Genomic DNA, 14,815 nt, shown 5'->3' on the forward strand with positions numbered 1-14,815 from the left:
TACTTCAAAATAGAATATTTCCTCAAAATATGCAGACAAAACTAAGATGAGCGGCAAAAACACTGCACCCCCGAAAAAAAAGGGCAAGTCTACACATCTTTTGATAGTATCGCTCCTTCAAATAGTAACAATGATCTTAGGTACTTTAAATGTATTATAAACTTCTATAAATTATAAAAATTTCTTCAACAAATCCATAAAATAAAATGCTAACAATTTGTCAGCTGTTTGTATATTTCCATAAAAGATAGGGCTTCTTGATTGTATCCTATCTGCCTCCAATGAGACTAAATAAGCTTTATACTTATTTGTATAGTTTCTATTTTATCCCCAATAGCATTTGAGCTTTAAATTTCTACTGCTCAATTTTCACACCCCAGAAAAAATAGCCTAAACGTTGTCAGTCGTGTGAAAATCTAGAAATATAACTTGATGACTTAGTTAAATTACTTCACAATTATGATAAAGGACAAATAGGTTTTAAATTAAAAATTATTGTGTACTCACTAACAGTAAGATGACATTTTTTCAACATAAAATGAACAATCTAATTATTGAAGACTAAATTTGTCATTTCCAAATAAATACTTGCAAACAAAAAGTGCAACACGAGAATAACCCAAGCAGTGACATCTTTCTCAAACAGAAATTACCTACTAACAGTTGATTACTCAAGTGAGCAGATTTTCCATTGTGCCCCTGCACTATAGGCAGTAGGTGAATCTGTGCAAGGAGCATCACTATATTATACTGTACTTACTTTTCGGTTGCTATTCTTCGACCTAGATGGCATTGGTGAACATAACATCAATATAAACATGATTTGTAATTTCACAAAAGCAGAGAGAAGCCACAAAGATTCTGAGCTAAGGAGCAAAGATTATGTACAAATTAAATAAGCATACCCAAAAGTTTAAAAATTTCCCTTAAATTTGTCCCAAAATGCTAAATGGAGGGTAGTATACCATGTCCCTTAAATACACATGGAATGATAGATATTTGATGTTTAAATACAGAAGAGCAAATGCAGAAAAGAGGGAAGTGGACCACCATGCTGTGAAAGGTCAGACCTTAGATGAAGTAGAATATTCCTGGTATCTTGGAGATGCACTGACCTATGAAGGTACTGTAAAGCAAAAACCTAGATAATGTGGAAAGAAACTGCAGGCTTATCAATTAATAAAAGCATTCTATTAGTAAAAAAATAAAAAAGAACATGTGCAAAGCCAGCATTAGTAATGGTAGCTAAGCCATGGAAACTGGGAAAAAAATAGCATAAATTTAAAAAAAAGTAGGAATAGGAAATGCTAATATTCATAGTCAAGAGGCACTTGGAATATATCAAATAAGTATATTTCAGAGAGGATTAGTATCCAGCAGTTGGCAAATAGACTAAAATAGTTTAAAGTAGCTATAGAAAAGGATTTATGAACCATTAGTCAAGTAAAAGGACAAAGACCTGCAAGTTTCAAAAATTATCTAAAAATGGCATTGATGAAAACCAGCACCATATGAGAATTTGTGAAGAAACTGCACATTACAAAAGAGAATGAAGAAGATTAATTTTGCGTCTAAACCCAAATAAGGAGATACGTATTGACATTAAAATGTTAGTGATATTTCAGTCTTATAAGTAGAACAAAGTTATTACCAAGCATGAAGAAATTGCCAGGAAGACCCTCCCCTTCTGATATGTTGTTGTATGTGAAATCCAACACTTCTAAGACAGGGAAGGAACCAAATCCACGAGGAAGAGCATCTAACCGATTCATTCTGTAAATGAGAAGAGTAGAAATGTATAAATATCATTAATGGTTTTAATTACAGTAATAATTCAATTAGAACCTTATTAAGTAAATCTCAGAATGTCAATGCGTTGTTACCATTGCATTGTTGCTATAGCCTAATTTTAGAAATGTGACAAATCTAAACTAATTTGTATTTTTCCTAACGATGCAAACCTTGAGCTCTTTATTAGGGAATATACTTTTGGCGAAGCTGGACGACTAGTCATAAGACTTTCAGCAAGGTGTATTCTCTTGCTTGAGGGTACACTCAGGAACACTATTCAATCTCATTTCTCTTCCTCTTGTTTTGTTAAAGTTTTTATAGTTTATATAAAAGATTTGTTTTAATATGGTTACTGTTCTTAAAATATTTTATTTCTCCTTGTTTCCTTTCCTCACTGGACTATTTTCCCTGCTTGAGCCTCTGGGCTCATAGCATCCTGCTTTTCCAACTAGGTTGTAGCTTAGCAAAGTAATAATAATAATAACAACTACTCCACTGCTAGTTAGTAGGGGGTACGGGGGGGGGGGGGGGGGTAGTACCAGCTACACCGCTCACACACACAAGTGTTGTGTTGTCACTTTTGACAGCAGGCAGGACTTGCAGGGGGATAGGTGATGGGACAAAATTTGTGTGAAGAGTTCAAGGTTTGTATCATTAGGAACAATACACATTACTTTTAATATGTCCTTTGTTCCAATACTACATAGAAACCATTTCACTCTTTATACAGAAGACTTGCCTAAGTCAGGACTTGCACTACTGCTACTTCTATGTAAAAAACTATGATGGTGCTCATCCATACAAGATAACAGTATGATCAATCATAACCAATAACACCCATTACTCTTTAATTACCAAATTATTAAGGAGACATTCTAGAACAATTTACATTAAAAGCTATTTCTAAACAATCCACATTAGAATGGGAAAATTTTTTCGGCAAAGCTGGAAGACTAGCCATAAGACTTTTAGCGAGGTATAATTACCCCACCGCTAGTTGGTGGGGGGTAGAGGGTAGTACCCGTTATCCCGCTCACACACATACCCATGTAGTCTCGTCACATTTGATTGTAGGTAGGACTTGCTCAGGAACAGGTGATGGCAGGACAAATTTGTATAAAGAGCTCAAGGTTTGTAATGTTAGAAAAATCACATATTTTTAAGTAATTTGTATTTTTCCTTACATACTTACCGAGAACTACTTTTTTAGGAGGTACTGTACCTGGAATCTCCTCTCAACCGACCAGAGTTTTGTTTAGTTTACCCTACTTCCGTTTTCTGTGAGGACCACCTCAGGCGGAAGGATACATGCCCTGAGGCTAGTCCCAAGCCAGGTCGCGTGTTAGCTTGGGTCTCGACCCTCAGTAAGTTCTTGGATGTTAAAAGTAACTGAGGGTCAGTAAGGCACTCGGGGAAGGAAGGGATGGCCATTACCCGAAAGTAGTTCTCGGTAAGTATGTTAGGAAAAATACAAATTAATAGTACTTAAAAATTTGTGATTTGTTCCAACACGGAGACTTACCTCGAACTACTTTCTTAGGAGACTTACACTTTAGGAGGTGGGAGTGTCTTCCTGACCTCTAGACCCAACTAAGCCGGGCAACAAGGAACCTAGATAGGAAACTAGGTTCTACGTTATCCTGAAAACGAAACATAGGGAAAAACTACACAAAGAGCTCATGTTAGTGTCTAAGTACTCACCCTTAAAAATTCCACTATGCTGAGTCATGTGATGAAGTTGTGAAGTCATGTCTTGTGCAGGTTCTACCTGGGTCTATCTCCAGGGGTCGGGAAAGGAAAAGGACAAGGGTGAAAGGAAAACGAACCTGTGTCTCTTGGTTTTGCTACCCACGATTGTACCTGGGGCTTCACCATTAAATCGCTTGGAGCACGGAGATGACTGTCCCAATAGAGAACCCGTCTAGAGACTTCCTCGAGCAATTCTTGAGGTAATGAGTTGTGAAGGTCGACTGGTTCGACCAGGTGCCTGCTCTAAGGATCTGGGCCACCGCTATGTTCTTCTCAAAAGCCAGAGAGGTACTTAGACACCTAATGTCATGGGGCCTGGGATTACTTGTCAGGGGAAGACCCCCCTTGCTATAGGCCATGACAATCACCTGTCTTAGCCAATAGGAGATGGTATTCTTAGATACCTGCTTTTTCACTGTACCCGTGGAGACGAAGAGGTTTTTGATACCAAGGCGGAGATTAGCCGTCCACTCAAGGTATTTCCTCACGGCTCTGACGAGGCACAACTTCAAATCCTCCGGATTCCCTGATCGAGGAATCGCTGGCATTGAGAAGCCTTCGAACTTAGGATCCCAGACTGCTGGATTCTGTGTTTTAGCCACAAAAGAAGGGACGAACTTGAAGGAGATCTCATGCCATCCCTTCGTATGAGAGACTTTGTTGGACAACCAATGGATTTCTCCCACACTCTTAGCTGAAGCCAAGGCCAACAAGAAGACCGTCTTGAGAGTGAGATCCCTGTCCACTATGTCCTTTAAGGGTTCGAACGGTGGTTCACTTAGCATCTTCAGGACTCTTGCCACATCCCACTGCGGCACCCTGGAGGTTTGCGGAGGGCATGCTTGTTCAAAGCTCCTGATGAGCATAGAGATATGCCTAGAGGAGCCCAGATCAATGCCCTTCAGGAGGAAAACTTGGCCAAAGGCTGCACGGACTCCCTTGATGGCTGGTATTGACATGCCCACCACGTCTCTGAGGTGAACGAGGAAATCTGCAATATCCGGAACCGAAGCTTTTAGAGGCTTGATGTTTCTTGAGGAACACCATTTCGTGAAAGTGGTCCATTTTGCCTGGTAGACCGCTGCCGAAGACCGCCTCAGATAGCGCGACATCCTCTCAGCCGTTCCTGCTGAATATCCTTCCTTTTGACGGTCAATAGTCTCCAAGCAGACGAAGCGATCAAGGATTGTCGTGGAACCTTTGGAAGTGTGGCTGCTGCAGAAAGTCTGGTCTGTCGGGCAGAGGCCACAGGGGAAGACACGCTAAGTCTCTTAGATCCGCGAACCCCTCTCTCTCCGGCCACCAGGGCGCTACCAAAGTGAGCTGTCCTTACTCTGTTGAGCACTTGCCTGATCAATGCGAAGGGAGGAAAAGCGTACATGACGAGATTGTCCCATTTGTGCTGAAAGGTGTCCTCCAATGTCGCCTTTGGGTATGGGACAGGAGAACAGAATACGGGGAGTTGTGTATTCAGTCTGGTTGCAAAGAGATCCATCACCGGCAAACCCCATTTATGAATGATGAGCCTGGCTACTTCTGGGTGAAGAGACCACTCGGTACCCACTACCTGGCCCATCCTGCTGAGCCCGTCGGCTAGGACATTCCTTTTCCCTGGAATGAACCTTGCTGAAATCACGATTTGTTCTGACTCGGCCCAATCCAGGATCTCCAATGTGAGATCGCACAACTCCTTCGACTCGAGTCCTCCCTGTTTCTTTATGTACGCTACTACAGTGGCGTTGTCGCACATCAACGCCACTGTGTTTCCCCTTAGAAGATCTACGAACTGTAGGCACGCTTTTCGGACTGCCTTCATCTCTAGGACGTTGATGTGCTGTGCTTTTTCTTCTTCCGTCCAAGAACCTCTTGGTGACTTGCTGAGAAGGTGTGCTCCCCACCCCTCCTTGGAGGCGTCCGTGAAGAGAAGCATCTCGGGGGGCTCGGCTGCGAAGGGCATCCCCTTGAGGGTATTCGCTCGATCCTGCCACCACTCCAGGGATTGTTTTGTCTCCGGAAGAACGGGAATTAACTTGTAGGGGAAGTCTAACTGGTTCCAGAGCCCCTTCAGGTTCCATTGTATGCTCCTTAGTTTGAGCCTCCCTTGGGGGACCAGTTTCTCTAATGATATTAGATGACCTATCAACCTCTGCCAGTCCTTGGCCTTCCTGGGCTGCCCTGAAAGGAAGGGCCAGAGGACCTGGTCCAGGTTGTTCAACCTCTCCCCCGACGGAAAGGCTCTCACTAGGCGGGAGTCCAGCACTATCCCCAAGTAAGTCATCCTGGTGGAGGGAGACAGATGCAACTTCTCCAGGTTGATAGTGATACCCAGAACTTTGCAGAATTGTATTAGTTTCAAACCTTGATCCTTCAAAACTACCTCTGAGGAAGAAAGAAGCAACCAGTCATTCAGGTAGCGAATGAGGCGAATACCCCGTTCGTGAGCCCACACGGAGACTGTCTTGAAGATCCTCGTGAATACTTGGGGCGCTGTTGACAAACCGAAGCAGAGGGTCTTGAACTGCAATATCTGGGTACCCCACTTCACCTGAAGAAACTTCCTGCTTGAGGGGTGGATAGGGATTTGAAAATACGTGTCCTTGAGGTCTATGGACTTCATGAAGTCCCCTTCCCTCAGGGACTGCAGGACCGACTTCGGTGTGTCCCTCTTGAAGTCGGTCTTGCACACAAACTTGTTGAGGGCTGACAGATCTATTACTGGTCTCCAACCTCCCGTCGCTTTCTCCACCAGAAAGAGTCGGCTGTAGAACCCTGGGCCCGGCTGTAGAACCGTTTCCATTGCCCCTTTTTCCAACATCGTGGATACTTCTTCCTGTAAGGCTGCCCTCTTCAAAGGATCCTTGGGTGCTAGCCACTCCGCCTGACTGGCTGGAATCAGAGGAGGCGGTTCTGCCAGGAATGGTAGTCTGTAACCCTCCTTCAACACCGTTACTGTCCAGGGTTCCGCACCGTGGTCTTTCCATGCTTGCCAAAAATGTCTGAGGCATCCCCCAACCTGAGGCTTGGGCAGGTTTAGGGGGCCTCTCACCCTATCTCCTTCAGGAGGATCGACCTGAACGCCCTCTCCTGGAAGCTAAGTAGGACGTTCTAAACGAGGCCAGTGCTGTCGGAGCTCCTCTGGGGGGGGGGGGGAGAATGTGGAGGTTGAGCCCAAGAGGGTACACTCGAGCACACTCTCCTATCCTTGTCTGGCTAGGAGAGGCTCGAGAAGTAGAGGGTCCATCCGACGTAGGTGTTCTATAAGCGGGTCTCCTCATGGCCTAAGGTCTGGGAATGCTCACTTCCATCCTCTTCATGAGCTTCTCCATGATCTCTTATAGGTAGTAGGTTGGCCAGGGCACCAGCCACCCGTAGAGATACTACCGCTAGAGAGTTATGGGGTCTTTTGACTGGCCAGACAGTACTACATTGGATCCTCCTCTCTGGTTACGGTTCATTTTCCCTTTGCCTACATACACACTGAATAGTCTGGCATATTCTTTACATATTCTCCTCTATCCTCATACACCTGACAACACAGATTACCAAACAATTCTTCATCACCCAAGGGGTTACTGCACTGTACTTGTTCAGTGCCACTTTCCTCTTGGTAAGGGTAGAAGAGACTCTTTAGCTATGGTAAGCAGCTCTTCTAGGAGAAGGACACTCCAAAATCAAACCACTGTTCTCTAGTCTTGGGTAGTGCCATAGCCTCTGTACCATGGCCTTTCACTGTCTTGGGTTAGAGTTCTCTTGCTTGAGGGTACACTCGAGCACACTCTTCTATCTTATTTCTCTTTCTCTTGTTTTGTTAAAGTTTTTATAGTTTATATAGGAGTTATTTATTGTTGTTACTCTTCTTAGAATATTTTATTTTCCTTTTTTCCTTTCCGCACTGAGCTATTTTCCCTGTTGGAGCCCCTGGGCTTATAGCATACTGCTTTTCCAACTAGGGTTGTAGCTTAGTAAGTAATAATAATAATAATAATCTGCTTCAGGGGAAAAAGCGAGTCACCCCACACGGGCAGGCTCCTCAAAGCCCTTGCTTCCCTGTCTGGGATTCTCCTGGATAGCTTGGTCAGAACAGTATCCCTTCTCCTAAGGACCCAGTTGGCTGATAAAGCAGGAGACTGGAACGTCAAGAACTTCAATGTCCTGCCTCCGGAGATGATTAGTTCTTTCAGGAGAGCTTGATTCGATGGATCTGACCAGTCGTAGGTGGCCTGGATACCCATTAGAGTTGAGGCCCACCAGTCCAACCAGGAGGCGACGTTGACCAGGTCTTTAGACATCTCCATCATCGTCGCCTCTGACTGGGAGAAACAAATCGGGGCTTAAGAGGCTCTGTCCTCCGGGGCACCCTGCCCTAACACTTCAAGGGAGGCCTCCATTCTGCAGGCTCCCGGTCGCTGCCCTTCCGGCACATAATATCTACTCTGGGACCTTAGACCCTAGAGTAATTTTGAGGCACTCTGGGATTTGGGGGCTTCAGCATTGCCCGCCACAACCTTGTCAACATGAGCACATCCCAGAACCACGCCCCTGGCCACAGGTAGCGCTAAGGAGGGTTTCTGCTGTACGGGGGCCTCCATTAGTCGATTGAGGCTGGATTGCCAGGCATCCTCGTCGGCGGGAACAGGCTCCTCGATCCTGTGATGCCTCCGTATGAGGCCTATAACTCTTCGATAAGCTGAATCCTCGGTTGGAGAACCCTCCGTGTCGCCGACCGCGCCCTCCGTCTGGAGCTGAGGCGCTGTCCCGACGGGTACCTCCGTCTGGCGCTGAGGAGCTGTCCCGACGGGCACCTCCGCACTAGGCCGCGGTCCTGGGACGGGCACCGCCGTGTCAGCGAGGGCTTCCGTCCTTAGATTGGATTTAAAAATGGCAGTAAACATGGCAGCATGGACACATAATACTTATGTAAATATACTTGGATATAAACCCATGAGACTGGTTACACGGAAATCAATTATTTTTCCAGAAATCTCAACAAGTAATTTAGCTAGAGAGAGTTTATTTGACAATGAAATGATGTCAAAGATCATGGAAAGGCACCATGAGATAACCAAGAAATTTAGGGAAGTAGAATTTGAAAATATGACGATCAAAGCTTCCGAAGTGAGAAAGGGTAGTTTTAATGACATGAAATATGAAGATGGAGATCTCATATTTTATTAGGATGATAATAATAAAAGCTGGTGCGGCCCTGTAAAAATATTTTGTCAAAGGAACAGAGATGCTTTCATATGGGCAAACGGTGATTTAAAAAAGGTGTCTGATTGTAAAATAAAGCCATGCAGAGTTTATGCCTACAAAGACAGTGATAAAGGGGTGATGAACAAAATAAGTAACATTACTAAGGAGAAATTTGATAAAGAGAAAGATGAAGTAAGAAATGAATGCAGAAGAAAAACCAGATCTCAATCGAGCAAGGTTAAGTTAACTGAAAAGGAAGATGAAGAGGAAAGAAACCAGAATGAAGTCAGTAATTTTATGGAAGAAAGAGAGGAAAAGAACACATGTAATCAAGAAAGCATTGATTATGTTGAACAAAAGGGGGATTCTATTGGTGCCTATTGGCTGAGGTCAAAGAAGGCCGAATGCTTTCACCTTGATAATACAGTATTAGTAGTGGAACTCCCATTTAAATATCATAAGATGCCGGAAGTGATTGAAGCTAAAGAAAAAGAATATAAAAATCTCAAAGATTATGATTCTTTTGAGGAAGTCAAAGATTATGGACAACAAATAATCAACAGTTGATGGGTAATTACAAAGAAGGAAAAACATGATGGTCAAAAGACTGATTATAAAGCAAGGTTGGTTGCAAGAGGCTTCCAGAAAGAGTGCAAACCTCAAGCTGATTTTCCTACTTCTATGAGAAAGTGTAAAAATATTTTCAGCTGTAGCAGCAAATGAAAAGTTTCATGTGCAATCAGTTGACATTAGGGTTGCTTTCTTGCAGTCTAAAAATTTGGATTGAGATGTCTTTATTGAACCCCCCTAACGATTTGAAGAAAGGTGTACTTTGGAAACCTTTGTATGAACTTGATGAGGCCAACAGAAAGTTTTGGCTGAGAATAAAGATTTGAGGAATGTAAGTGGTGATGAAGCATTTTATTTTCCACATGATGGAAACAATCTTATAGGATGGTAATTACTCATGTGGATGATTTCAGCATAGCAGGAACAAAGGAATTTGTTAATAAACTCAGAGAAAAAGTGTAAAGTGTTTTGACAGTTTCGAAGGTTGAAAAGGATAGATTTAGATTCACTGGTAGATATACAAAAGACCGGAGATGAAATTGTAATCTCGAAGGAAGAATAGGCAAATAGTATTGAGGAGATACAAGATATTCGTAAAGCTAAGCCTGATGATCCATAGACAAAACTGGAAAATAAAGCTTATACAAAATATGCGGGGAAGATAAGTTGGTTAGCTGCAAATACTAGACCAGATTTGTCAATAACTGCTTTACTAATGTCAGTGAAGAATAATGAAGCAAAGATAAGAGATCTTAAGCGGGTAAATCATGTCGCTAAGAGAATTCATGGCAAACCAAATAAAGTTGTGCTCTCCAGAGTTGGCAATAAAATGAATCTTGTTATTTTTGGTCTAGGGGACTTTTCTTATAGGACTGATGATAAAAGTATAGGAAGAAATCGTATTTCATTGGGATCTAAAAAGACAAAACAGATTAGTCAATTGTCAGTTAGAGTTAAACGGTAGAGAGAGACAATATCCACTCTCAACCGAGCCAAAAGCAAAATTGACAAGACATCACATGTGTGTGCATGAGTGGGGTGGCTGGTACTACCCTATAACCCCCCACTAGCTAGCGGTGGAGTATTTATACCTCGCTACAAGTCTTATGGCTAGTCTTCCAGTTCAGCCAAAAATATATTTCCAAATAAAGAGCGGAAAAGTTTGTATTAGTGACGGAATGAGGGTACAGTATTAAGTACTAACCAATACAGTACTTTAATACAAAATTTAATACTGTAGATTTAAAAGGATTGGTTTATTTATCTGTGAGATGGACTAAGAAATGTGGTAAAAAATTGTCCACTCTTCCATATGGCAGTTACCATGATAGGTCTGTAAAAACTGTTTTTTTTTTTTTTTTTTTTTTTTTTTTTTTTTTCATTATAATCAGAAAGTTCACTTATTTGAAGGAATACCAATGAATTTCAGGTAAATCATTAGAAAGGAAGAGTCTCATGCAGAACACGATAACCTTTCAAAGAACTTTTGACACAAATTATATCTCTAACAAAATCTGCTTAGTCCATGTGTCATTATAGTACAATGACCTATGTTCAGCTGTATTTTAAACCACTCACCCAACATTCAAGATACGAAGCTTGTTTAGAGACGAGATGGATGTTGGCAATTCTTCAATGATGTTGTCGAACAAGTTAAGAATTTCCAGGTTGACAAGATTGGCAATTGCGGGTGGAATTATTGTCAGACGATTGTGAGTGAGAGTCAGTCTTGTGATGTTCTCCAAGGACACTGAAAACAAAATAAAACAATAATAATTGATGGTAAAAAAAAACTATGAACTTGAAAATGTCTTTGCAGTTTGAGCAACAAATCTAAACCCCTTCCCAAAATGAATAGCAATCCTTATGTAAGAACACCAATATGATGAATGATTTTTCATACTCTTCAAGTTAGATGTTCATGCTCTTTTCAGATCAAAATTTTAGATGTCAGTTTGATGTCCTTTGACAATACTGTACTATTTTCATATCTTATTTTATCAAAGGTATAAGCACAATCATTACCAAATAACTTGATTTTAAACTTCCAACTTTCATCACTTCTGTGTAACATATAAGAAAATACATTCTTATCAGCAATTATTTACACTAGATTTCTCACAATTGGGTTAAACATGGTGTGAATTCTCTCCATTCTCTTTTGTCTTGTGTAGTTTCTACCTAAATTCCCATCAGATTTGAGTCTATAAATTCATCTTTACTAAGGTTTTCTGGGCATTCCTACTATTCCTTTACCAAATACTTCCACAGCTATTTCAAGTGATTTTCTGACTAACTATACTTCACCCTTATTGCATCGTGTTTAAACCATCTTAATCTTCAAGATGAGTAAATTTAATGGTTCTGTAAAAAAAATTTGACTTTTAAACATAAATTCAAGACACTGAATTTCTATGGTTACACCTGGTCATAAATGTTTACCAAGAACAAAGTCTTTCACAAAGGGAAAACATTTTTAACAGGTCCTTAACATTGTCAGCAAACTAAAGCAAACAAGAAGAAAAAAGTCATAGGATCCGGGCCATTAACAATTTATTTGTAAGAACAAGATAATTCAATATGACAAATTTGGAAGTAATTTGTATGTTCTCTAACAATACAAACCTGTAGTTCTTTACACGAGAAAAAATCCTTGTAAGCTGGCATACGTTTATGAAACTTTTTACAAGGTGTCAACAACCATTCCCGGTGTTACCAGCACTGCAAGGAGAAGTACTACCCCACAACCCACAACTCCCACTCACTCATACATATTTCATTTTGATTGCAGATGGGACTTTTCTGGGTGGTAGGTGATGGTAGGTAAAGTATGTGTAAAGAGCTATAGGTTTGTATTTAAGAAAAATACAAATTACTTCCAAATTAGTCATTTATTACTACCAAAAATACAAACCTTACATTCTTTACACAAGAGATTCACTCTAAGGTAGGAGGAAGTCCCTTAAACTGGCTACAACTTTGACCCAGGATTGCTACACTGAGAATGACAATGAAAGGGATAAGCATCCTGACACCTCATAAACCAGTGGCCTGGCAATACCAGCAGGTTGACAACCCATCCAAAAACAACTATGAGTGTAAGAACGTAACTGTGATTGTCATAGGCTATGTATAATCAACAGGTTTATGAATATACTGTGCAACACTGAGAACCAGACATCATAACTCCCCCTCATAAGGAGATTGGAGACGTGACAATGAATATATAAAATCATATTCTAGCTACAAGTGACATGGAGTTTACCTGCAGTTGAGGAGTTCCAGCTGAGAGGGTCTTCAAGTGCTATGCCCCAAGAGAGGGAAAGAGCAAAGAAAAGGCCAGTCGTCTGGTTGCACCATAGGGGAACGAGGCCTAGGAAGGTTCGTTGCTGTTCTCTTGAGCCGACACCAAAGCCACCGCTAACTTAACCTGCTTCTGAAGACTAAAATCCTTCAAGAGTCTGGAAGCCCAGTTCTTCGTAAGTGTGTTAGCGGCCTTTGTTCATAGGAATTGCCCATGAAAGAGGCGAGAATACTGGCAACCTCTTCCTGTTCCGAAACCTTGGGAGGTTTCACCGAGGCTTACACTGGGATGGAAGGTACCACAAAAGTAGAGGTGTGAAAAAACTCTATAGGCAACAGCCAATACAGTAGGAGTCACCAAACGAAACCTCCCTCGGAGACCTTGATCCCCTATGGGTCATGGGATGAAAAATATTCGCTGATGGAGGAGTGACCAGCCTTCAGCCGACGACGCCTCTGATCAGGCCTAATGGACACAATGCTCAATTTCTCACACAAATGGTCAATGCTGGATGACTTAGCCTTAACACCGTTTGCTTCTAAATATCACTGGCACCTAGAAGCACAACCCTCCGTTGCGGGAATGGGAGTCAGGAGTGAGGCAGCTGGGAAAGGCACTGGCTAAACTGGCACATTGGAAGCAGGTGCAGTATAAGCTGGCGTGGCGCCACGTGAGCTGGAGGAAGTGGCGCAGCAAGGTTGCTTGTCGCACTGACGATGGCAACAGCACAACGCAACCTCGGGTCACAGGGAGCCTGCTGGTCACGGGAAGATATACTGTAGTCCAAATAGGGTCTGCGAAAGGATTGTCAGAAAGTTTGAATAAGGTCTGTCAAAAGATCGTCAAAAAGTCTGAATAGGGTCTGTGAAAAGATTGTCAGAAAGTTTGAGTAGGGTCTGTCAAAGGATTGTCAGAAGCAGAGAAGATGGAGGCTGCTGTTTTAAACATTTCCTGCAAGAGAGCCTCATGAGACAACCCTGGCATCACTGGTCCACAAATAGATAGCTCCTGAACTGGAGCACGAGCCAGCTGAGATGGAGTCGGTGGACCATGAAACTGGTTTGCACATCCCATTCTTAGTTTAGGAAAAAAGTGATCACAGATGATTACGAGGCACTAGAGGTTGTGTAGCTGCCTGTGTGCGAACAAACAATGAATAGCGGTTGACAAGTATGTAAGAAAGTGTCATGATCTACCCCATAAGGTTGACCGTACTCAGCCGTGAGTGAGCGAGACCCAGTATGTTGGATTGCAAGCAGGCGTTACACTTATGTCCCAAAACTACACAGAGCTATGCACAGAAAGCGAGACCCAGTATGTTGGATTGCAAGCAGTCATTACGCTTATGTTCCAAAACTACACAGAGCTATGCACAGAAAGCGAGACCCATTATGTTGGATTGCAAGCAGTCGTTACGCTTATGTCCCAAAACTACACAGAGCTATGCACAGAAAGCAAGACCCAGTATGTTGGATTGCAAGCACTCGTTAAGCTTATGTCCCAAAACTACACAGAGCTATGCACAAAAAGCGAGACCCATTATGTTGGATTACAAGCAGGCGTTACGCTTATGTCCCAAAACTACATAGAGCTATGCACAGAAAGCGAGACCCAGTATGTTAGATTGCAAGCAGGGGTTATGCTGATGTCCCAAAACTACACTGAGAGCTCTGCACAGAACTCACTCGCTGAGCTAGCACAGGTAACTGAGCAGGTTGGAGACTAACAGAGCATCACGAGACTGCAGAGGCGAGATCAGCCTCACGATGGGCTGCAGGGAGATCGCAAAGATTGTCTGCGAGCTCCAGAGAGCTCAGCTCTGAAGAGTTAGAGACCACGGGTAAAGTGTCTTATTGGCACTCCTTAGCAGCCTGGAGACTTAAGACTCCCAGTCAGGGACAAACTCCCACCCTTACAACGGTGTCTGCCATAAGGCCCCAGAACGACAGCAAGCTCAAGAGTACGAGCTAGGAAGAGCACCACCCTGCAGATACTCCGGTAGGCACGAGACCGCGCAGGAGGGACTCCCCCCGTCACCTCTAGTGGGGGAGATGCCAAAGTCAGCCCAACCCCGCCCAAGAGCAGAAACACACTCAGTACAACACCTCCAAAAGCCGTCCTTTGAGGGGAACAAGAAAGTTCCAAGGTCAGCCACATATTACACCTCGTACAAAGCTTAACGGCTAGTTTCAGCTATCGCAATACGGT

The 14,815-nt window shown here is 42.7% G+C and overlaps 1 protein-coding gene across 2 annotated transcripts in view; it reads right to left on the reverse strand.

Moving 5' to 3' along the window:
• Positions 1 to 14,815, reverse strand: part of ics (ras suppressor protein 1) — a 124,109-nt gene that overhangs the window by 27,299 nt on the left and 81,995 nt on the right. For both annotated transcript variants that reach the window (XM_068385378.1, XM_068385377.1), the window contains exons 2-3: positions 10,882 to 11,053; positions 1,652 to 1,773 (exon numbers count right to left, since the gene is read on the reverse strand). In XM_068385378.1, the coding sequence (XP_068241479.1) occupies positions 1,652 to 1,773; positions 10,882 to 11,053 (294 nt within the window). The remainder of the gene's footprint in view (positions 1 to 1,651; positions 1,774 to 10,881; positions 11,054 to 14,815) is intronic.

The sequence above is a fragment of the Palaemon carinicauda genome, chromosome 13 (genome assembly GCF_036898095.1).
Source record: "Palaemon carinicauda isolate YSFRI2023 chromosome 13, ASM3689809v2, whole genome shotgun sequence".
In the NCBI taxonomy this organism is placed as follows: domain Eukaryota; kingdom Metazoa; phylum Arthropoda; class Malacostraca; order Decapoda; family Palaemonidae; genus Palaemon; species Palaemon carinicauda.